This window comes from Manis pentadactyla, chromosome 12, assembly GCF_030020395.1.
Source record: "Manis pentadactyla isolate mManPen7 chromosome 12, mManPen7.hap1, whole genome shotgun sequence".
Lineage (NCBI taxonomy): Eukaryota > Metazoa > Chordata > Mammalia > Pholidota > Manidae > Manis > Manis pentadactyla.
Genome location: NC_080030.1, coordinates 31,762,039 through 31,788,016, shown reverse-complemented (window position 1 = coordinate 31,788,016; position 25,978 = coordinate 31,762,039). Strand labels below are relative to the sequence as shown.

Genomic DNA, 25,978 nt, shown 5'->3' with positions numbered 1-25,978 from the left:
GTCCAGAGGTTTTTAGTGTCGTCACAGAGTCATGCTCTTTTCGGCCCATGTTTTCATTTCTTTAAATACATCTGCATTTGGAGACCAGGCCAGTTGTCTCTTAGATGGTCCACTTTGGGGGTTCATCTGGCTGTTTCCCTCTGTGATGTGGTTAACTTGCCTGTATCGTCTACAAGGCGGAGGATGGGTCCAGGGCTTGATCATATTTAGACTGAACAGCGTTTGGTAAGATCGCTGCTGGTGATCCGTGTGTCCCACTGTCAGTGATGTAAGCTTCATCATTTCCTTAAGGTGGTGACCACACACCTTGTTCCTGCGACGACAGGGTTTTCCCTTTGTGAGTAGCAGGTACCCTGCGGTGTCACTTTGATGTCTTGCAGCTGTCCAGGCCCCAAGAACCCCTTTCCTCTGCTGATATTCCTTGCTGAACCGGTTAGATTTGGGGGCTGCAAATGGTTATTTGCATTACCATGTCTTCCACATTAATGCGATAGTGCTCTGTAGAGAAAAGCTTTCCCTCACCAGCGTGGGACCCCATCTCCCAAAGAGGGAAATACTTCATTTTTTCCTAATGCCACTCTTTAAGGAACGAAACTGCCAAATGAACTGACTTGTACTTTGAGTGTCATTATGGATTATGGATCAGTGACACTCATTCTTCATAAGTTTTACTGAAACATATTTAACATACCATAAAATTCATTCTTTTTTTTTTTTTTTAAATAATTATTTTTTATTGAAGGGTAGTTGACGCACAGTATTACATTACATTAGTTTCAAGTGTACAACACAGTGGTAGAACATTTATATACATAATTCTAGGTTCCAGCTATCACCCTACCAAGCTGTTACAATATCTTGACTATATTCCTTATGCTATACATTACATCCCAGTTACTTATTTATTTTAATATTGGAAGTCTGTCCTTTTTTTTTTGTTTTTTTTGTGAGGGCCTCTCTCATATTTATTGATCAAATGGTTGTTAACGACAATAAAATTCTGTATAGGGGAGTGAATGCTCAATGCACAATCATTAATCCACCCCAAGCCTAATTTTCATCAGTCTCCAATCTTCTGAGGCATAACAAACAAGTTCTTACATGTAGAACAAATTCTTACATAATGAATAAGTTACATAGTGAACAGTACAAGGGCAGTCATCACAGAAACTTTCAGTTTTGCTCATGCATTATGAACTCTAAACAGTCAGTTCAAATATGAATATTCATTTGGTTTTTATACTTGATTTATATGTGGATACCACATTTCTCTCTTTATTATTCTTATTTTTAATAAAATGCTGAAGTGGTAGGTAGATACAAGATAAAGGTAGAAAACATAGTTTAGTGTTGTAAGAGAGCAAATGTAGATGATCAGGTGTGTGCCTGTAGACTATGTGTTAATCCAAGCTAGACCAGGGCAATAAAACATCCACGTATGCAGAAGATTTCTCTCAGAACAGGGGGGGTGAGGTTCTAAGCCTCACCTCTGTTGATCCCCAGTTTCTCACCTGATGGCCCCCCTGCGACTGTGCCTGTCTTAGGTTGTTCCTCCCTTGAGGAATCTTACCCAAAATTCATTCTTTTAAAGTGTATATTCAGTGGTTTATATTCGAGAACATTCTCATCATCCCAGAAAGAAACTCCTCTCTCAGCGGGGACTTTGACCCTTCACTTCCTCCTCACCAGCCTCTGGCAGCACTAATCAACCTACTTTGCTACCCTTACAAATTTGACTATTCTGAACATTTCATATAAATGGATTCATACAATATGTGGTGTTTTGTGACTGGCTGCTTTCACTTGCAGTAATGTTTTCAAAGTTTTATCCATGCTGTTGCGTGTATGAGGACTTCATTCCTTGCTATGATTGAGTAATATTCCACTGGACGAAGGACCACCTTTGAGCATCTGTTCCTCACCTGATGAATGTTTGGGGTGTTTCTACATTTTAGGTATTGTGAATAATGCTGCTCTGAACATTTGTGCACACGTTTTTGGATGAACATTTGTTTTCATTTCTCTTGGATATATAATTAGGGTTAGAATCACTGAGCTATATGGAAACTTTGTTTCACATTTTGAGGAACTGCCAAATTTTTCCAAAGGGTGGGTCCCGTGCACCTTTTTACAATTTCACTAGAAATGTGTGATGGTCCCAATTACTCCACATCCTCACCAACACTTGCTCTTGTCTGTCTTTTTTTTAGCCATTGCAGTGGCTGTGAAGTGGTTATGCCACTGAGTTTTATTTCCATTTCATTCATAACTAATGATGTTGAATACCTTTTCATGTGCTTATTGGCCATTCGTATATCATCTTTTGGGAAATGTCTGTTCAAATTCCTTGTCCATTTTTAAACAGGGTTGTCTTATTATTCTTAAGTTTTAAGAGTTCTTTATGTGTTCTGAATACAAGTTCCTTAGCACATACATGATAAGCAAATATTTGCTTCCATTTTGTGGACTGTCTTTTCACTTTTTGATGGTTCTTGAAGCACAAAGATTTTTCATTTTAGGGAACTGAGATTTTTCTGTTTTTTTCTTTTGTCACTCGTGTTTTTGGTGACATATGTAAGAACCTGCTGCCTACCCCAAGGTCCCTTTGGTCAGGCGTCTGCTAAAAGGCCATCTTGCTCCAGATGCTCACCCCCCTCTGTCCCTCACCTGCCCTGTTTTTCTTCACTGCCACTTCCCCACCTGACACATTATGTATTTTTTGGCTTGCTTTACACCATCCGTCTTTCCACACTAGATGTTAACTCCTTGAAAGCAGTATTTCTCTGGCTTTTATCCATGGCCGGATGCCCATTGTCTGGAACAGAGCCAGGCTCACATGGGATCCAGCACAGCTGAGGGAACGGCAGCCTGGTGGCTAACCCTGCAGCAGAGCCATGATGCGCAGGACAGACCCACGCAGCAGGGCCCTGGCTGCCGGGTTTTTGCGACACGCCCCAGACGAACACCAAAGAACCAAACCCAAGCCAGAGGCAGCACAAAGGTGAAGGAGCAGGTGTCCAGGGAGGACTTGTGAGCTGGAGAGTGATTTACAGATAACAGGAAGTACCCTGACAGGGGGAGGGAACACGTTGGTGAGCTGGTTAATTTATGTGACAACTGGACTGAGACACAGGGTCCAGGTAGTTGGTTAAACACTAGTCTGGGTGTGTCTGCGAGGGTTTTGCTGGGTGAGGTGAGCATGTGAACCAGCGGACCAAGTGAGGCAGGTGCCCTCCCAGGGCCGGGTGGGTCCCAGGTCCCGTCAGCCCCCTGGAAGCCTGAAGAGCACCAAAGGCAGGGAGAACGCTCTCTGCCTGGACGGCAGAACCGGGACACGGGTCTTCTCCTGCCCTTGAACTGGGACTCACACTGTTGCTGCTCATTGTCTGAGGCCACAGGACCCCAGCTAGAACGTGCACCACTGGCTCCCTCATCCTCAGGCCTTCACACTTGGACTGGAACTTAAACCAGCAGTTTTCTTGGGTCTCCAGCTTAAAGAAGGCAGATCATGGGACTTTTGGCTTCTTTAGTTATGTGAGCCAATCCCTTATAATAAATGCCTTTATATATAGGTATGCATGCATACGTGTGTGTGTATTAGAGTTATCCAGAAAACAACCAGTGGGAGATTACACACACACACACACACACACACACACACACACACACACACACACACACGAACTGTGAATGCTATCAGAGCATTGAGTGGGAGTGCTATCTTTATTGTGAAAGGACTTCAACAATTCCGTTAGTCAGGAAACTTGGCCATTGATAAGAGCACCTCACTTCATTAGCAATGTGATAAATATCAGTGGGTCCATGTATCAACACCAGTAAATTCTGTGTCACTCCCATGCTGTGCAAAGTGCAAGATACAGAAATCAAACTATGGGAACCAATAGTGTGAGATGGAATATGCTACATCACTATAGCAAATACACATTCACTGGCCCTGAAATCTTGAAAAAATGTGACGGTGTTTCTAGAACTGTATGTAATTTGCCTTGAATTCCTAATTCAGCCAATGTAGAAAATTTAATTCCGTCATGTTCAGGTAAATTCTGCTAAACTTCCTGTGTCCTGAATCCCCTGGGCCTCCACGGGGGTCCAGGCAGAAGCCTTTCTCCCAGGCTCTGGGTATGCTGGGGGCCGGCGGGGTGACGGGGCAGGCACCGGGGCACGGGCTGAGGAGGAAGGGCCTGGGTGGGCTGCACCACCCAGGTGGGCTCCTGAGGCAATGTCCCCTCTGGTTCCTGCCCTGGCCACCTGTCTTCCAGGGTGTCCCCTGAACCAGGCTGTGCTGCTGGGGGCTGGTGTTCACGGAGGCAGCAGGACCTCCTTTGTCCCCAGCACAGCACACGTTGCCGTCCAAAGTTGCACCCCCCATGTCACAGCCAAAGTTCTCTTTGGGATGCTGCCTGCTGAGCCCTGCTGGGGGCTAGCACCCCACAGATGAGGGGTCCACTCGGCCGGTCACCTCAGGCAGCTGTGGTTCATTTTGTAATCGCTGCCAAGTCCGATGGGATTTACGACTGCCACTGTCTCCATGCTCTGGAAAAAACAGGCACAAGGATCCTCCTGGCGAGATCCCCAAAGCTGAGCGTGGGGTTAGTGTCTGCCCACTGGGCCCCGACAGTCCTCAGCTAAGAAGGGCATGGCTGGACCCTCTGGGGAGACGGCAGACTGACCCCCTGCAATGCTTTCCTTTCCACGTTCCTTCCTTCCCCAGTCCAGGCCCTCTTAGAACTAGGGCAAAAAATTCTGAAAACACCTTGTTTCAGCTAGATTATCAGCTTATAAATACCCAAACAAGCTTTTCCCTCAAAATCTCATGTGTGAATTTCTGAATCTTATTTGGAAACTAATGTAAGATTGTTGTCTGTTTCTTCCCTTTGAGCTCCTACTATGATGTTTCTTATTTTCGTTGAGGCAAGGATTGCCAAGGAGGATCACTTATAAGGACAGACACTTTGGGTCGGGATCCTGACTGATGTTTGCAAGCTGGACATGCCTGCGCCTGTCAGGATGCATCCTTCACAAGCAGGTACCAAAGCAGGCTCGTGTCAGGGCAGCATGATGCGTAAGCATGAGTCTCTAGTGCTGAACTGGCCCTCTTCCTTATTTATTAGCTACGGAGCTTCTTTGAGTTTCAGAGCCCTCATCTTAAAGTGTGGGAGTAACATGTAGAATTCACAGAACTGTAGGGAGGACTGAGTCGAGACAAGTAGAGTGTCCGGCAAACAGCGCTCCATATACATTAACACTGAGATGATGTGCTAACTCATGAGATGTTTTGTAATTCATGTGTGTGTGCACGTGGTATGGCATTATAGCCCTATGCCCATGACATGGGGGATCAGAGGGAGCAATTCAGGACAGAGCCTGTCACTGACTGGAAGGAGCAGGGCTTCTCAAGCAGAGGAGGTGACATTTGAGCTTCAAGGATGAGCTGACAGAGTGAGGTTATTCTGGCAGGAAGAATATTGTGTCATATTCATGAAAAGATGTGGGATTTTCACAGAGCAGAGGACTCCAGGCGACTGACTGCGGGGACAGGGGCACAGGAGATGCACCCGGAGTGTCTGCTGACGGACCTCAGTAATTTATTCTGTGCTAAGTAAGGGCCCGGCAGAAGGTCACTGGCAAATTTCTAAGAGGAGAATGTCAAGAATTGTGAGGTTCCTAAGCCAAGCTATCTTTTTTAAAAATTAAAAAAAGACTAGGTTGAGCACACATAGGCAAAACAGCTTTCTTTAAATAATGGAAAAGTTGTCAGATAAAAGAGGAAGTGCACTTGCAGCCGCAAGCACAGAACCAGCGTTTTGGAGGGAAACCATAACACTGCACATGCAGGATGACTGTCCACAGACCTTCCTGGTGACTGGAGCGGTCAGCCACGGTCGGGTTCACAACAGATACAACCTCCGCCCTGGAGGACAGAGACAGATGGGCGTCCATCAAAGTGGCTGGGAAGAAACCTTCCAGGGCTGCGGGGAGGTTGAACCAGTGGCTATTTTAGCTAATGCAAGATTAAGAAGGGAAATGTGATTTTCTTAGTGTACGTTAATGTACTCATGTGTAGTCATTCTGTATGCTGAGATGCTTGGGTCTCCTTTCTTCCTAATGACTGGGCATTTACCACGCTCCACGAGTGCTCATCTACCCAATGAGTGACACAAACATCAGAAAGGCTAGACATATCTGACTGTGTTATCCAGGAATATAGCATGAATATGTACAGTGTCGACTATCAAGAGAAAATTTGGAAGTTCATGTTTCAAATAAATTCCTGTTATTTTTTCCAGTCACGCTCCTCTCATCAGGAAATGTCTGTGTCCTGCACGGTGGCTAGAAGGCCTCTTCTCATTTCTGATGGCGGGAAAGGGCTCAGGAAACGGAGGGAAAGAGACCCAGGAACAGCGCTTTGGGTTGGCTTCCGTTTCCTCCACCTTAGTTTGCTCGTAGAACAGCATCGGTTGATCGATTGTGCATTGTTTGGGAAAACATGTTGATTGTCTTGTTCAGTATGAGTTTGGGGCCTGGGCATGTGTGCCTCCCCTCTGTTTCTTCCGGCACTCTGCCTCTGCCCACAGCCTCGGCCACATGAAGAGGCCACGCAGAGCCTGTGGAGACGCTGTGTCCTTCCTTCTGCTCCTCACCTCTCTTCTCTACACCCCTCCACAGATTCGGTGCCCAATCAGTATTTGTGGAATAAATGTCAGTTTGATAAGTGTTGCCCTTTAGGGTTCCTTCGTATTAGGACATAGACATGATGGAGAAACGTTTCTCTCCACAAAGCTCTTGAGCCACAGAAAGGCTGGTGGGAAAATCAGACATGTGCATAATTTGTAAGGATTCAAATGCACGTTAGCCTTACGGAGTACCAGTCTGGAAGTTGAATTACAGAATAAGTTTATGGATATATTAGCTCATTAAATTTAACACAGTAAACATTTTATTCAGTTTCATAGGAAATGAATTATTTTTAACAGAAGTCCTGTCTACAGCCATACAGTGCTATGCAGGCAGAGGGCATTCCATTAGCAAGGGTTTCATGGTGCAGAAGTCCATGCTGAGGGCTTTCTACACGGTGGTCTAATGTAATGAACAAGGCTGTGGATACTCGGAATTAACAGTGTCACAGGTCTTTATTCCAGTAAACGTTTATTTTGTTTACTCCCCAAGTTCAGTTCTGTTTATGGTTAGGGAGGGTCTGGGGATACAGCTGAACTTTCAACTTTTTGGTCTTAAATATTTATTGTTTGCCTGCCCACCAGATGGCAAGCAGAGATAGCCAAGTAAACAGTTTCTTTAAGCAGAATTGTAAAGATAAAGCCATGAGTATACTTATCACGTATACAGATTACGGAAGGGTTAGCCTGGAACACTTTCTTTACTACAGCAGGAAGAACCCCAGTGCGTACACTGACCGTGCATGCGCGACGGAGTCCTCCCTGCACTCAGCCACCTGGGTCTAGTTACTGGGGCCCTGGCAGCCAAGAAAGCTACTCAGGAGTCTTAGGTTGGCATCCAGAGTTTAGCTTTGTAATCCGAAACACTTGTTCTGAAAAACTAATTTGCCCAAATAGTCTTTACACTTTTAAAATGATACAGTGGGGCTAATACATCATCTCCTAAAATTTATGTTGTCTCATGCTTTCTGCTAGAAAAATGGCTGAAAGAAACACACCATGTCATTTCCTCATGAACTTGGTGTCTTCTATGCAAACAAAGCCTGGGGTGTTTGCTAATGACCTTTTATGAAGCCGTGGCTCCAACTCAACATATAGAATATCTCTTACCTTCCCCAAAAAGACAGCAAATGATAAACATCAAAGATGGTATTTTAAAAACTCTGTATTCAGTTATTCACACCAAAGGATATCCATTAAAATTATGAACATCTCTAAATATATTTCATGTATCATACATATATATACTTTATATGTATAATTACATATCAACAAAAGGTTTCTTGCTGCTCCAAGCATGTAAGTAAAACAAAGATAGATTTTGCAATGTAATACCCATATATGCATATATACTGGCTGTTTGAATTATGTATTTACAACTTGCCTAGGTTTTAATAAATGATTACTGTTCTATTATACAAACATAACAGTAAAGTTTTCTTTTAAATACAAAGACTGCAAATGAATACATGAAAAAATTACACACATGTACAATATTTATAAGTTATAAATGCAAAGTTAAGATCTCTTTAAATTATTGCACTTGCGCATTTTACAAAGATTTCTATGTCACACATATAAAATAAGTTTTTAAAATTTACTAACTCATCAACTATAATGAAGTTGGATATCGTTAACTTGAAATTCTTTGTCCTTCCAAAAGAGAGCCTATTAAAATTTTGGGTAGAGATCCAGTGACTCTATGAGTCAGGTTATTAAGAACATTGTTTTTGATAGCTTATAACCTGTATTGTTCTCCAGCTGCTTTTGGCCAGCAAGGAAAAGATCAACAGCTCACTCTAGATGCCTAAGCTAGGTAGGATATAGAATCTTTTGCTCATACAGACTTGTAAAGAAAGTCACCTTCTTTTCAAAAAGATTCAAGACGCTACCTTCCTACAAATTTAGGAACTGTTTCACAGTGTATTGGGCAAGCACATTATTTCAAATGAGACAGTGGGTTGGGTCTGGTGACTCGGTAGGGGCATTGTATGGAAATACCTTCTACAGGTTAAACCTATTGTCCTTTCGATGTGCACATGAAATGAATACATAGAATATGTATCATACAGCAGATCGTATGCAAAATAATATTCCCATGTCATATACATAGGCAATGTGAGATACGGCATAGGACTGGGAGTTAAGGTGACTAAAGAAAAAACAAAGGCCACAATGCACTCCATCTGGTGATTTTTCGGGAGCACTAGGGAAGCAGGTCACACACTTGAAAACTTGACTTACAACAGCAACAAACACTTTCCATTTAAACTTCTGCAAGGATAACTATACCTCAAAAATATAAGCTGACACCTGACATGTGTAAAGCAAACTCCTCTACTTGGCAAACTTGATTGGGCTGTAAGTGTCCTTCGGGTCTTCGGGGGACGCTGATCTGTGGCCCAGCAGCGGCGTGCCTCATTAGCATTCCTCACACTGACTTAAAGAGCTTCCAACCCTGTGGAAGGTGAACAGAACCGCTGTCCATTGGGGGCGAGAAGGGAAAGCTTAGAGTTTGAATAAAGAGAATGATGCCCCCTCAGAGTGTGGACGTTTGTTGATCTTTCTCTTTGTCACAACTTTTTAACTTAGAACCAGAACACCACTGAAACTTTCTTTCTTTTTTTGCTATTTTCATCAACACACACATAGATGTAGTGCTTCAGACAACCAAATTATCCAGTAAAAAAATAATAATAAAAAGACAAAACCAAAAAACACACGCACTTCATTGGGTACCACTAAACTTAAGTGTTTAAAGAAATCGGCAGCATGTGCATCCAGATGAACACTTCCGTAGAGGTAAATGGAACTGCTGTGAGCCACTAACAGACATGGGAAAACGGAATCTGACAGTATACTCGGCTGACTGACATTTTATAGTGATTTTAAAATCAGACTACTTGCAAGAGAAGGGATCTGCTGATGTGACTAAATACATTTTTAAAGTATTAAACCCTAAATAAAATCAGCAAAGTGTAGAACACAAACATGTCTGAAATATATAGAAGTGTTTTTCAAAATCTAAATCATGCATATGTATCTGAAACCCAGCAAAAATCACGGGATAGTCAGTGACACAGTTCCTGAAATTTCTTGCAAAAAAAGACTGAATCTGAACAGTTTACTGGTCACAGTCATGAGGGTATATATGCATGACATCAAGGGATGGAAATCTGACAGAGAGAATGGTCCTATTAACTCAACTTGACATAATTAACTATGGATGTGGCCCTTTAAATATTTTTAATTATAGTTAAGCAAGAGAAGAAGAAAAATCATGAATATACGAAGAAGAAAATTACAGTATCTAAAATAAAGGCACAGGCCAAGGCATGGGGAATAATTTAGTCCTATTAAAGCTCAAACCTTAATTTTGAGTTAAAAGACAAGAACATACTACTCAAAACTAAAGCTATTTAAAAATTCAGGGAGCAAAGGATTTATGCAGCCACAAGCATCATGTGCAAACATATTTAGTGTGAACACACTTGGTAAAGCAAAGTTTGGAGACTGATTGCACAAAGTAACAAAAGAAAGCAAAACTATCTAAATTGCATGCTAAAAAGGGGAAACCTACGCTGAACAATATCTAGTGTCAAATTAGCTCTGTGTTTGTCGCTGTGAGAACAAGTCATTTCAAGCAGAATGGCGACCATCTGCACAGAAGTTTTCCACTGAGAGGGAAGCAGAGAGCAAGGAAAACTGTGTCTCAGTGACTGAACGAGGTCAGTCTCTCTTCCAAGACTGGCTTCTCATGTTCTTCATCAAAATAACCAAAGCTGGGAAAAGGATCACGATTCCTGCCCTAATCAAAGGGCCAGTTTGGAGAATTACTTTCCACATTCACTGTATTTAAGTTTTTCTAATTAAATCAGTCAACTATTAATTACTAATATTCTTACATTTTTGGAATTTTATTCCACTGCCCAAGTTCAGTATTTCAAGTTGGCATGCATTTCCAAGAAAATTTCTCATTAAAAATATATTCACTATCGTGGGAAAGATAATGGAATAATTGCATTTGATCAAAACTGTGTCTACTAGAAATCAGAACAAGTGATAAAAATGTCTGCAAACTGAACATTCTACATATACTCACAGCTGGCTATCAAACTTATACTGAATAGAGAAAAATTGGCCCAATATAAAATACCACCCTAATGAGAAACTCATCAAAAGTTTTGGTGATAAAAACCATCTGCCCTTTTAAGAAAAGATCTGGGAAAAAGATGTGAACAGAACCCAGAAGTTTTTCTGTTAAATATATGCCAAAATACAAAAATACTCTTAACTGCATTTTTTCCAAAACAGGTTACTGAGTATCACTTCATCCTAGGCCCTTTTGTTTTTAGGTAAACCTATGATTCCTAAGTAAATCTTACACATGGTAAAAGCAGTATTAGCAGTTTACATGAGAATACAGTCCTTTGTTCAAACTTGGCTTCTATTACGACATTATTTCACAAGAAATCAATCAACGATTAAATCCATATAGATTTCTTTCAGAAACCGTTCAAAGTACAGGTCACATACTATAATACAACTGGCTATATCAAAAGAAAATTTCCTGTAATAATCTTATTTGAACAGCAACCTTAAGATGCAAGAATAGCCGTAGGATTCCCCCCTCCCACTGACTATTCGCTATATCAAGAAGCAGAATTCACACATTCTTTCAAAATCCTTTTAATTAAACAACAACCTTAAATAGTATTTCTTCCACCCTTACAATTCAGTCTCTAAGTTAAACTAAATGGCTAAATTAACTTGTGTGATTAAAGGTGAATTTGGTGCATCCATTTTCATAAATTTGGGTGCAGAAAATACACAACTGTTAGAATTCAATTCTATGAACCCACTAATATGAAAAGCGACATTTTCTAGTCAATTCTTTACCATACAATGTGTTTTCCAACATGAAAAATCAGTGTCTTTGAAGAATAGGGCTGATTTTTATCTTTTGTAGATGTGTTTGCATCTGTCATACACACGTGTTTATATCTACATACATACATATGTATGTACACATAGGCAGGTGTGTGTGTGTGTGTCTAGCCACAGTGGTATTTATCTCTCTTTAGTTATTTCATTTACTTCATATCATATAATTACAATAGTAAACGAGGGTCCATGGAGGGAAGATGGCAATTCTCAGAAGCCCATAAGGAAATTGAACACATAGTGTTAATTTTAAAATAAGAACCATGTTTATGTATAGCTAACTCTGTTACAACATGAGTTACGAAATAAACCATGTTGTAGAAACATCCAATTTCATTTTCTGTTTTGCAAAAACCAAGCTCATGTGAGCAACAGCGTGTACAGTACTGAATACAAAAACTATTTCACAGACTTATTTTATTAAACATAACAGTCCAGTCTCCTTCCAGGCCAGATGAGCAGTGGACGGACTGTTGCTGTGGACTGGCCTATTGCCTCGTGAACTTTCCTTCTTCCTTCAGGTCAACACCAACCCCATCTTCAGAGGTCACCGTGTCCTGGTGCCAAAAATCTTTAAAGCACTGACAGGCATCAGAGGTGACTGGCTTATCATCCATGTAGGAAGGGGTTCAGACTATTACTTTAGGTTCAGATTTATGTTTTTTCAAAACATTTACATTGCGGAGCACTATTAGTCTACAATACCAAAAATTATACAGAAGAAATTCTTCAAGCCAGGTCTCCAGGTAAATATTTTACCTTAAGCAGAGCAGAGAGAACAGAAATCAGCTACAATGCAGCTGAACTATATTCTACTTTTCCGTCATGGGATGAAAACTTCTGAGACATGACTGAGTAACACAAAGAAAGGGGTAATGGAAGATGACGCAGCAGGTCAAAGCAAGAACTAAAGAAGACCTAAACTTATGGTTTAATTTGATATTCAGAGAAATAAATATATGGTATATTAATTAAATAACTCATAGGCCAAATCTTTAATTGTGAATGTGAGTCTAAATGACACCCAGGGAAAACATAAAGAAACCATTATTAAAAATTTACATTTTTATATCCGTAAGTCTCATTTGCAAAAAAAAAAAAATGTCGACATGCTTTGTTTTTATTTTGTTCTTCACGCAAAGAGTTGAGAGAATTTGCCAAGACTATAATGAAGAAAAAATTTTTTTAATATTCTTTGACATCTTTTGAATTGATATGTGGAGTTCTGAGATTTACTTTGATATATATTTATTTGCACCTCTTCTCAAAAGGCTACAAAATCTACTTCCTTTAGTGGTAAATTTATTCATCTAAGCCCTTTAGTATAAACTTCAAGAATACACATCAGTCCACCTAATTTCTCATTCATGAGGCTCTCAAACAAGAATCTATTTTCCGCCACTGATTGCCGAAACATGCTTGTTACTCTAACCCCGACGGCGTTTCTCCTGAGGCTGTCTGCTACAGTTCATACTAACCACAGAGGTCACACACGGACATTCACAATAGGGATGTGGAAGGGTTCCTATTTATAACCAGTAACATCAAAGCCACATTGGTGCTGAAGCCAAAGTACAATATCATAATAGTACCATTTTAAACCCTCACTAGAAAGACAATGGAAAAGTACCCCCTTCTGAACAATTTGTGTCCATTCCCATTAAGGCCTCAGCAATGTTAGCCGTTAGAAAAGGCCAGTTTGCAAGTCGAATGGAGTTGCTGGGCAGGTGGCTTCTCGTCCTGGGGTGGTCCTCTGTGTACTGAGCCACCGATGAGGCTGGCAGGGAGGCCCCTGCTCAGCACATTCACTTGACGTCGCCTTCCTGAAGAGGTCTGCGTCCCAGGCACCAGGTGTAGGTCTCCCCCCACAAAAATAAAAGGACGAACAGTCAAAGCAAGACGAGCATCTTCGGGGGGCAGCTTGCGGCAGCGTCAGTCATCCATCTTCGCTGGCAGCTTCTCAGAGGCCCCTGGGGCCGCCGGCTGGGCTGAGATCCACACGGCGCTCTCCTCCCCGCGAATCACCTTCTCCCACTGGCTGAGGTTATTCCTGGGGAGAGACGCAGGGACAGGAGAGCGTGAGAAGGGCTCTGGGACCCCCAGCAGCGAGCACACTGTCCCGGGGTGCCCGCGAGCTGCGCGGCTCCAGGCCCTGCTGACTCTGGGAACACCATGCCCACTGCGCCCGGTGGCTCCCGGGGCAGCTCCGGCACGGCACTGTGGCCCGGTGCCCTCGGGAGGCTCAAGCCGCCCAGGCCCGGAGGGCACATGGCCCCACCAGCTCCAGAAGGCAACGGCAAAAGGGATGCTAGGCTCGGGACACGTCACTTCTTTTTCGGTGAGAAGGGCTGACTTGAAAAGGGGAACGAGCCGGCGGGTGTGCTGTCGAGGAACACGCAGGGACATGCAGGCCCTGAGCCTGGGGACATCGGCACAGACCCAAGGCCAGGGCTTCACATGGGGGCGTGGAAACGGCGAACCTCCTAGGGGCCTTACACCCCCATCACATCCCATTTGAAAATGGGAAGTCGCCTCACGCTGAACAGTGTCCTATATAAAAAGTCACCATAAGTTACACGTGGTGCAAACTTTTGAGATGTCCTTTCTAAAGAAAAATGTCCTGGTCTGTGTTGCGTTCTGGTGACCTCTGGTCTCGGGCAGCCTTGTTTCTGCCCCACTCTTCTGGCCTTTGTCTCTCAAAATCTGCGGATAAGAGTTGCCACCATCTCACCTTCTTCAGTGGCATGAATAACACCTCCCGTGTCCACCAACTTGCCCTACATGGCTAACCAGACATCAACATTTCCCACCTCGCATCTTGCATTCATAGGTAGAAAGACAAAGTCAGAAAGGAACCCCAGCACTGGCAAGCAAAATGCATGCAGGGCACCTGCATCCTACGGCTCCTTTGGGCAAAAAAAATCCCTAAATACAACCTGAAAAATAACACTTGTAACTCATGTACCGCATCCTCAGGTGTCATTTTCCTGGAACCTAAAGAGATTTTTTGGCTTTGGAAAAAAGACATACATCAACACTGCCACTGTGTTTCCTTGGATACCAGTGACACAGGATGAACTTCCTCAGTGTCAGCAGGATCAACAAGGCCTTTACAAGATCACACAAGTGCTCTGAAACAGGTGGCTGAACACCGTCCCGGCGCGGCCCCAGCAGGCCTCCCTCTGCAGGAGGCGCAGAGGCTTTCTGGACAGGGAAGGGTGCCTGGCTGTTCCAAGGAGCCCTCCTTGTGACATGCTGGGTTTCCGTTCACAGTCCCATTTCTCTTTGGAGGGGTGCCGACTCCATCCAGGGGTCCCAGCTCGTACTCCACACTGTCCATATGGCTCAGTCCTTACGTAAGTTATTTATAATATGTACATGAATATTATGTATTTATTTTTTCTGTATAAACTGTTATCTTAGTGGACTGATTGCAGCCGTGATGGGCTCAACAAAATGGTTGGTATCAGGCTCACCTCCACGGGAGCAGAAAGGAAAGAGAAGCCATCATTAAACAAGAAAAACAAGCTCATTTATTTTTATCTTCTTGCTTGTTGGTTTTGTTTGTTCATTTGTTTTTCTTTAAAAATTAGTTCATAAAGCAAGTTTCAATAGTAGAGGATGGGAATATATTAAAGGCTTTTGATAATGCTTAAAACTAGTAAAGCGTCCACCCTCCCTGCCAGGGCACCCACTCCACCTCTCAACTGAGGTTCCGGCTACATACTTAGAAGAATTGCCTTGACACCAATTCACCTGCAGAAATCAACACACACGGCCGCTCTGCTCATCACCCTTTGCTTTCCCCAGAAGGAACTTCCTTTCAGAGTACAATGAAAATCTGAAAAAAATTCCAATGTTCTTAGCTGAGCACAGCCCTCACACAAGATGCTAGAAAGGCCCCAGAAGCTTGAAACCAGAAGAGGTAACAGATGGCTTCCATTTCTTTTGGGAAGAAAAGAAAACTTAAAGAGAAAAGAAGATCCCACTTGAGCTTCTCCCCTTCTGTTTAAACAATAAATCATGTGGTTTAACCCGAGCACCCTTCCAAACAAGCTGCCCTAAACAGACATTATGGTCCTGTCTTGTCAAAAGCAGCCCTGGGTGGGGATCTGTGTATCACAAAAACAAACAAACGAGCCTTCTTATTCCTTTTTAGTGACCGAATCAATTTATGAATAAATACTCTTGATATATACTTGTTACCTAGGCAAACACACAGCCCATAAAATTATATTTATTGTAAACTGAGAATAAGACACATAAACACACAACGATGGAGAGACACCCCATACAGACTCTCAGCCCTTTCTTTCACAGCACCACAGCTGCCCACTGTACGTACCTGCACGCTTTGAGGAGAGGCTCTGTGGGCGGGAAGATCTGGGTGAGGGTGGTGTAGCAGGGGATGGCCACGGCATTGTAGAATCCGAGCTGCCTCAGCGCAAAAACCATGGACAGGAAATAGAACTGCACATTAGCATGCAAGGAGGACTCCATTTCTCAAGCATAAGTGTAAAATTAAATGTTCTAGTTTTGCTCTGTGATACTTGGGCTTACTGGATACTACTGTAGAGTGCTTTTAAAAATGAATTAAAATACATTCTCGAAATAAAACACATAAAATTTAAAACATAAAAAGTTAATCTAAAATCCAAGTACAATATTCAGTAAGATTCTACTTATAAGTCAGTCAAGTCCTGTTCCTGTTCCTTTCTCTGGTTGAGTTTGACATCCTGCTGTAGACACATCAAAGCGGAACCTGCTCTTCTCCTAAGGGGGCAACTCTTCTCTCGCTTGACCTTCAGGGTCCCTGCGGAAGTTCTGATGGTCTGTTACCCTGTGCTTTGGGGACCGCCCTCCTCTCCTGAGATTTTCTCTTTTTGTCCCAGAAATCTTACCAACTTTATCTTAGTTCCCTCAAGTTACAGTTTTCTCAATACATCAGATTTCACAGTTATTAATCTTGGTACTTTAAAAAATATAAGAAAGAACTTTTTATTAGGAATTCTGGACCACTGTGCAAGTAAATGGCACCAGCTCAGACTGGCCAGCTGGAGGCCGGCTGTCAGAGGCCCGCTAGGCGATTAGCCAGGGAGCACTGTCTAGCTGTAAGCAACTGCCGAGCAGGTGAAAGCATGGGCGAGACAAAGTTGGCTCCATGGATGAGGTGTCCCCCAAACCACGGCTCACCAATTTCTTTAAAAAAACTGAACTTCAAGAAGAAGGCACAAAAGATCCCTTCTGCTTTCTCTGCTGCAAAGTCTACCATCATGGTGCTGCTATCAGAATAATGCCTACGCACTTCCACCTGCAACTTCACAGCCCATGCAGAGACTTCCTTATTTTAATATGTAGCAGATGTCATAGAGCAGAAGATCTCAAGAAAAAGGATTAATTATTGGAAAGTAGAGTATTTTACCATTGTGGCAAATAAAAATTTCATAGTGATCACAATTCAGAAGCAATACTATTATGAAAAGATATGCTCCTTAGGACGGGTAAGATTCCTCAAGGGAGGAACAACCTAAGACAGGCACAGTCGCAGGGGGACCATCAGGTGAGAAACTGGGGATCAACAGAGGTGAGGCTTAGAACCTCACCCCCCGTTTTGAGAGAAATCTGCATCCGTGGATGTCTTATTGCCTTTGTCTAGCTTGGATTAACACATAGTCTACAGGCACACACCTGATCATCTACATTTGCTCTCTTACAACACTAAACTATGTTTTCTACCTTTATCTTGCATTTACCTACCACTTCAGCATTTTATTTAAAATAATAATAGTAATAATAATAATAAAGGGAGAAATGTGGGATCCACATATAAATCAAGTATAAAAATCAAACGAATAATCATATTTGACCTGATTGTTTATAGTTCATAATGCGTGATCAAAACCAAAAGTTTCTGTGATGACTGCCCTTGTACTGTTCACCATGTAAGAACTTATTCACTATGTAAGAATTTGTTCATCATGTAAGAACTTGTTCGTTATGCTTCAGAAGATTGGAGATTGACGAGAATTAGGCTTGGGGTGGATTAATGACTGTGCATTGAGCATTGACTCCCCTATACAGAATTTTATTGTTGTTAACAACCATTTGATCAATAAATATAAGAGATGCCCTCTCAAAAAAAAAAAAAGATATGCTCCTTAGAAATATTTTATTCATAGCTCTCATTCTGTAAGTGGATCTGGAATTTTGGCAAAAAACTATTCTTTTAATTAAATAACACTAGGGCAGAGCCCATTCTCTGAGGATCTCTGCAGCTGTCCTGGGCATTCTGTTGGGATGACAGTGTATCTATCTAGAAGGAAAAAATATCACTAGATCCCCATCTTAAACTATAGAACGAGCCCCAAATAAATTAGCAAGTCAAATGTGAAGTGATGAAATAAAAAAAGTAAGTAAATATAGGAAAATCTTCGTATCATCTCAAGTGGGTACGGGACTTGTGCAGTTCGGCATGAAGAGCAGATGCCAGACAGGAAAGACTGGTCACCATGACTGCATATATGGTGACATTGCCTAAATAGGGTTAAAAAGAAACTAAACTGAAAAATGCACAGGTCACGAGCATGCCAGGCATGCCAGGGGCACACTCAGGGAGCAAGGAGCGACAGGAACCCCTTCAGAATACCAGGCAGGGTCCGTGGAAGGCGCCACAGTGAGAAAAACCTGCAGACCCCTGTGCTGCTATGCCTGTCAAGAACAGGGACTTGCCTATACCTTCATATTAATAGTTAATAAATTAAAGTAGGAAAATTTAAGAACTTATCCCAAACCATCATCCTATGAATTTTCTGAAATGTTTCCTAAACTGAATTCTGTATTATAATTATTTGTCCATAACTAACTTCCTTATGACATTTAAAGACCATTGTTCTAAAAGGCCATAATCTGAGAAATACATCACATCACATACAAAACTAACAAGACACAATAGCACTGGAGACATCAAAGAATTAACATAAATTATGTAATAAGACCTGGAAAGAGGGTAATTAATGTCATTTTATGGTAAGACAAAAGTCAAAATGTACTAAAATACTATGCATTATTGTGAGAAAGAGTGGACTTAATCAAAATCTATGCTACTCTTCAAAAAAATCTTTGTACATTCAATAACAAAATATTTTCTGCTTGTTACAATTATTAACAATTCAAATTCACCTATCCCCTCTATTTCAAGTCAGAAAAGCTGGTTTTCTGCAATTACATCCTTATAAAAAAGTGAGGACAAGGGTAGCTGTGAATTCCTTAAAGCCACTGGGGTTTCCTAATAATCCTGGTCTTCCCATCTCCAAACTGCATCTAAATGAAGACGATCTCAAGTGGTTCCTGGTTCTATGAGAGGGCGTGTGCTTTTCCTTCCTTCACAGCCCTATAACCACCTTGAATCATTTGACTTGACAACACGGCTCATACCTGACCCTGGGGGACTTCATCCCGCTTGTCTCTGTCCATCATAGGGATGGGCTGTAACCCCAGCTTCTTCATCTCATCCCCCTAAAGTACAAGGAGAAAAATCATGGCTTGCCAACTTTTAAACAGCTATAACAATTTGGTATTAATGAGTTGTTCCCTGTATTCACTAATTTTATCCCAAATCAATAATGTTTCTGGCTATTGACCCAAATAAATGTCAAAAGAATGAATTTAATATATCATGGTTTGGTTTTTATCCTGATGTTCTCCTGTATGGAATTACCAGAAACCCCACCACCACTCCTGATTCAGGGTGCAGGAGTTAATAAAAGTCAGAACAGGAGGAGATGCAGTAACAGGGAGAGAAGAGACCAGATGAAGCTTGTTTCTTTCTTAAGCGATTTTTCACGTGTTGGGCTGGGTGCAGCTGGGCTTGGGGAGGGATACTGTAGACCACGGACGAGCAGCGGTCGGCTAACACACGTTAGCAAGGCCTCCATCACCATACTGGGGATAGTCACAGACGTTTATTAAAGATTTACCATGTTACAGGCTCTGGGCTAAGTAACTAGTAATTATTATTTCATTTCATCTTCATGAGATGCATTAGATATTATTATCCCAATTTCATAGATTTTTCAAAGTTACCTTACTTTTTATTCATTTGTTAAAAAATGTTAAAATCTTCTTCCTTAACATTGCCTGTTTGGTCCCTGATACTCTCTCTTCCCTCACATTTCTTAATTATTCTATTATTTTGATTATGCTTGTTTTCAGAAATCAGAAGTACAGGCCTAAAAACATCCTAGATTTGCTAAGAGAGGGTCTAGAGACAAATTGCTAGAACCCTCATTTAGATATATGTGAAGGACAAAGGCACTTGCCCAACTACATAAGGCCCTTGAAGCATGCCTTTTGCTCTAGTATCATCACTTTAAATATGTAAATCAGTGGTTCTCAAACTTTTTCTTTTTGTCCTGAGTGGAACTAACCAGGCCCCTTGCTTGAGGATTTCGTAAGTGCAGTACGTAAAAAAGTTTAAATTAACAGCGCTTTGAGTATGTACTCATGAATAACGATAAATGCTAAAAAAGGCACCAGCTGGGTCCTGTGGCAGGTGTGCAGCGGGGAGGCTGGAAGAGGCCGGGGTTGCAGAGGAGAGGGAGTGTGCCTGGGGCAGATGCCACCGTGTGGGACGAAGACCTGGATGGCGACGAGAAAGCCCCGACGGAGAGTCCAGAGGGGCTGAGACACGGACCCCGAGAGGTAGCGGGCTCTGTAGTTCAAGTTCACTATTTTGGTATCACGACAGCGGAGAGACAGGACTAGAAGAAGGGAACTAATGTCATCAGGATTGAAGTCACTCCTAACTTCCAAATGTGGCAATGGAAGCTCAGAGACATGTCAGAAAAACAGCCTGAGGTTTCACCCTAAATGCTAACACATGATTTTAAGCTCAAGCAACACGATACCAGAGAGCACAGAGACCACACTCTTAATTACTGTCACTCTGATTCTCAATGTAAAGACAAGAATTCAGGCAGAAAGCAGCACAAATTGAGGCATGAACTGGTGGCGGCCTGGGCAGGGAGGAGAGAGCAGATGAGGATCAGAGTGGATTTTATGAATATCTGGAGATCAAATGGCAACACTTGTTGACTATACTTGTTTCCTCCCATGAACCATGTGGTCCTTGAAGACAGCATCTATGAGCATATTGGGAGCTTACCCATCTTTGTGGACTAAAAACGCACTACCTAACATTTCTGTCACGTTTTGGTTTGTATTTTAGAATACAAATATAGTTGTTAAAGTAGGAAATACATCAGTTAAATAAAATTGCAAGACAAAGAGCTAATTTCAGTCTCGTCTTCTCATGTGGTATTTAGAGAATGTAATCAAGGTGATATTTAGAGAATGTACTTTCAGACACACACGTGTAATGATGTTGACTGTGATAACAAAGTTGGGCATGTGCATTTAAACAGCCCTCCTAAATCGACACTGATGCACTAGATTCTGACACACACACAACACGAAGAAAAAAACCCACACAAGAGAGTGTGCACACAGTGCATGAGGAAGTGACCCCGTGAGTGTGATCAGCTCAGGCCTGGGCTCCTCATGCAACATTCTTTGGCTTTACCATTATGAGGCAATTCAAGATTTAAACCGTTTCTACTAAATTTTTAACTGAATGATTTGCTGGTTTTTATTTTTTGTGTTTATGGTTTGAATCTACTGAACTCTTTGTCCTCCAAATTTATTTTTACTTCTTCAAATGAGGTGGCACACAAAGGTTTTATATTTTTTCATAAAGTAATCTTTGAATATGCAGGGACCTAGGTATTTGTGAATTCATTTAAGTAAGAAAATTACATTCTCCTTATTCATGGACAATTGAGATAGCAAACTGAGGAGTAAAATACTAATTTCTGATAAGTTAGATAATTCAGTTGAGAAAAGGTATAATGAAAGTTAAGTTATATGGTTGCTTCACATGTCGGAGATATCATGAATTAACACCCCATATGTTCTACAGAACTTATCATTTGCACTTGATTTGACTATTTTGTATATTTACATAAGCTCATATGTCTGTTGTACAAAACGATTATTCCCTCAAATTTCTAACTGTGGGCATATATAGCCCATGATACTGTGGCCCCTCTTAATACTCTTTCCAATGATTACTATGAAGTAATGACCAGTAACACTTATTGAATGGATGACAGAAGATTGGCTATTAACTAAGGGAAAGTTTCTGAACTATTTCAGCTGAGATCAGAACTCAAGTAGGATGTAACAGAATGATTGCTTTCACTTTATAGCTGAATAAATAAATGCTAAGTCCTTCATTTTATGTGATCAGCAAGTTTTCTGAAGTAACTAGCAACATGAGCAACTAAGATATTGTTACTAAATTATCAATATATTTAATTTGTCCCCTGATTTTTTCCTCATCTCTTGATATTATCTTTGTTCATATAAAAACCAAGAACATACCTCAGCCCAGAATTCTGCATATATATCATTTGCCGTCAATTTTGTAACTGGCCACAGTTTTGTCACAGAACAAAGATCACAGGCAGTCATCATCAAACCAATGACACGGTCTCTGGAACACAATAATGTGAAACTGGTCAATGAGGTATTTGTACATTTATAATAAGGACTAGAAAGACTTCTGCGTTTTCAGAAGTGAAGCTTACAATAGACATTACTTGGTGATGGAAAAGAGAGCATTAAAGAGCAGATGAAACTAGCAGACAGGAAAACTAGTGGGATTAATGAGCAGTGTTGCTTTGACTGTAAGATCAGCTCCCTCGCCCAGCAGCCCCATGAAAAGGACACCATACCCTCCTCTCACCTCAGCGTCACCACTGAAATCAAGTATAACGTGGGCATGGCTCTGTAACCATCTCAGTCCCGTGGAATACGTTTGCAACCATGGACCCGATTTTCACTTACATGGAATTTTGGACATTTTTAGAGTAGGAAGAAATATCAAAGAATAAAATTCTACCCCAATCTTTTCATTTTGTGTAAGGAAAATATGAAGTACAAAGAAACGGAATGACTTCCAAGGTGGAAGGACAGAAGACAGGCCTGAACAGAGGTAGGCGTTCCCGTGCTCCCCTCCCTCACTGAGCAGCAAAGGGGAGCGACAGGCCAAGGGGAGTGACAGGTGCAGGGCAGCAAAAGGCGAAGGGGAGTGACAGGCCAATGGGAGAGACAGGCGAAGGGGAGCGACAGGGGCAAGGGAGTGACAGGCACAGGGGAATGACAGGTGCAGGGGAGCGACAGGTGCAGGGGAGCGACAGGCGCAGGGGAGGACAGGCAAGGGGAGCAACAAGCACAGGGGAGCACAGGGGAGCAACAGGCCAAGGGGAGCGACAAGCGACAAGCGCAGGGGAGGACAAGCAAGGGGAGCAACCGGCCAAGGGGAGGACAGGCCAAGGGGAGTGACAGGTGAAGGGGAGGACAGGCCAAGGGGAGCGACAGGCGCAGGGGAGGACAAGCAAGGGGAGCAACAGGCCAAGGGGAAGACAGGCCAAGGGGAGTGACAGGTGAAGGGGAGAACAGGCCAAGGGGAGCGATAGGCACAGGGGAGCAACAGGCACAGTGGAGGACAGGTGAAGGGGAGCAACAGGCGAAGGGGAGTGACAGGCGCAGGGGGGTGACAGGTGAAGGGGAGCGATAGGCGCAGGGGAGCAACAGGCGCAGCCTCCACTCGCCTCACAGACCCCACCCTCCACGCTGAAATGAGTTTTCCTTTCTGTGGTTTTCCACTTATAACTGTGTGTTCCATGTATGACTTTGTTTTCTAAATATGGTTTGGTTTAATCTTTCCTCTTAAAGTAAAATAAAAATTGCTTAAAGAATTCAGACAGACATATCCCCTGTGATTTGAATGGATTTATCTACAAACATGTAATGACCCTACATGAAGTCTATGCTTGATGACAGCACTAAACACTGGTTTTTAAAGAATTTTAATGTATGCACTTTAACTTTTCTGAAGTGAATTAAAGAACTTTAAGAGGCAAATCATCCAGAAAGATACAAAGCCTTGTAATGGGTGAGAAGATGTTATCTTTTCCAGCTCATATCTAAACCCCAGTGAGCCGCAGGAGTCCATGGCTGCTACAGGCTGCCTTACCTCTCGTGGTCCACAGACACCCCCTCCGTGGCAGCCCTGCCCTGGGTCCACAGCCCATCGCGACCGGGGCAGGCAGCCCATGAGGAGCACCTACCCGTCGCTTGTGCTGGGGGTCTGGTTGAGTGGTGCTCCCTGGGATGCCCCACTTTGTCTGTGGTCTGAGTCTTCGATGCTAATCCCTCACAAGGCTCCTTCCTGTATTTTCCATCAGCCTATTTCCTTTAGCCCATGTGCCTCAACGATCTTTTCTACAACCTTACTTTTCATAAGGACTCACGTCTAGAGAACATCATGTCTCTAACAGGGCAGCCTCGGTAACTTTAAAACCATTGATGAGACTTAGTACCTTCCCTGTGACCCAAAACAGATGCTATATGAAGAACCCTTAAAGTGACCAGAAATTCCCTGTTTCCTCATGAGGTACTTTTCCTAACATCTTGTGGTTTAAAGGAAGAATATTTATTTCTGGAATTGGGCTTCTAAAGAAATGAGCATATTACTTGTTTGTTCAAAAGGTAGATCAAGAGGAAAAAGCATGCCAATTGTTAAGACAGTTCACAGACATGTATAAACGGTGCGGTGCGTCTGAGGAGGCGCAGGAAGCCAGCCTGGCTGAAATGCAGGGGCGAGGTGGGCCAGAGCGTGCGCTGTGTCCAGAGCCGAGCCGAGCCTGAACCACAAGTCTGGTGGTAAGCCACTGGCAGCTGGTAGCAGCGCAGTGACATGGTGTACGTTTTAGAGATGCTCAGGTCTGCTCAGGGAGAATGAACTGTGGAATTGTGGGGGCAAGGAAGGTTCTGAGAGGCTGTCTGGAGGACATCACGGCAGTACCTGCAGCGGGTGGCAGGTGACTGTGGTGGGAACAGGGGAAGTAGGAGGTTACAGATGTCAGGGTGAAACCGCTAACATCTACAGGGGCTTTATGACAAGGCAGCTCTCTCCCTCCCTGCCTCCTTCCCCTTCCCTCTCCCTTCTCCCTGACACCACCCACCACGCTCCCCCACATCACTAGCGTGCACCCAGAATGACCTCAAAGTGAGCACCTCTCTTCAGAGTGCAAGTGTGCTGCCCAGGGCCACCCTATTTTATAGTTCTCCTCTCACATCACAAGATCACAGAGTCACCACACATCACAGAGGGAAGAGACATGACACCCCTTGCAGGGTTTCAGGTGGGGTAAGAGATGGGCAGAGGCAGCCCCAGCTCTACACACTGCCTGCCCACCGTTCCCACCCTGTTCCATGCGCTCTGTAAGGGCAACTTGCCCAGGATACGCCGTCCTCTTGGAAGAGAAGCAGGAGCAGATGGAGGAGCGACTGAAGGAACCCCTTATAGAAGATTTCAGGCAGACCATGAAGATTAATGCAAAGAATGAATTCTCAGGTAGTATTACAATTCCTGTTTGTGTGAATATCTGGAATTCAAGAGCCTGAATGGCCGGCTCAATTTCTACAAGGAGCCAAGAATGTAAGATTCAGTCCCTGAAATCTCTACCCTGATGTTCACCTCATTCCAGCCTCTCACATACCTACAAACTCTTTAAAGTGAGATAAAAATGAAGAAATGGAGCCCCATAAAACACGCTAACTTCACCTACTTTAATACAAGGTGTATCAGCTAGGGTCCTACCGTGAGGCAGGTGACACGGCCAGGAGGCTTCAGGGAGCGACTGAAGAGACTCCTCACCAGAGTGGGGAAGGCAGACCCAGGAAAACCGAGGGGTAGCGAGGCCCTGGGCAGGCGATGGGGCAGGTGGCCGGGGCTGACGGGCAAGGGCGCACAGCCTGGGCTGGATTTGTCAGGCAGCCTCCCCCAGGAACCCCGTTAGACGGGGCACAAGGGGGTGAAGTCAGGGGACAAACACACAGCTCTCCTCCTCCCACCCCGATCTGTGAGTGCCTCCAGAGGCGGAATCCAGATGGAGCTGGAGAGAGAGCGAGCGAGCTGCTGTCTCGGCACCAAGAGGCCAAGGTCAAAGACACGGTCAGTGGATCTGGAGGCCAAAAAGAGGCTATCGTGCACACAGAGCCCTATCTCACCCCAGAGGGAGACCTAAGAAGCTGTTCACACTTAGAAACACATTTAAAACTTGAACCATTAAATACTGAATTGCACCTCTTTATTCATGTACCATTATGGCACAGAAATAGCAAAGTGGTTTTTAGTCAAAATTTCTACCAGTCGAAGAAAATCTATGCCATTCGTATTTGGGGACCCAGGGTAAAGTGTCTGGATAGGCCAG

At 43.1% G+C, this 25,978-nt stretch overlaps 1 protein-coding gene across 1 annotated transcript in view; it reads right to left on the bottom strand.

Moving 5' to 3' along the window:
• Positions 1-12,808: 12,808 nt before the first annotated feature.
• PDE10A (phosphodiesterase 10A) overlaps positions 12,809-25,978 on the bottom strand; it is a 270,323-nt gene continuing 257,153 nt past the window's right edge. Inside the window, exons 19-22 of the mRNA XM_057490292.1 lie at positions 22,080-22,191; positions 19,074-19,154; positions 15,985-16,073; positions 12,809-13,689 (exon numbers count right to left, since the gene is read on the bottom strand). Coding sequence (XP_057346275.1) covers positions 13,572-13,689; positions 15,985-16,073; positions 19,074-19,154; positions 22,080-22,191 — 400 coding nt within the window. The 3' untranslated portion in view covers positions 12,809-13,571. The remainder of the gene's footprint in view (positions 13,690-15,984; positions 16,074-19,073; positions 19,155-22,079; positions 22,192-25,978) is intronic.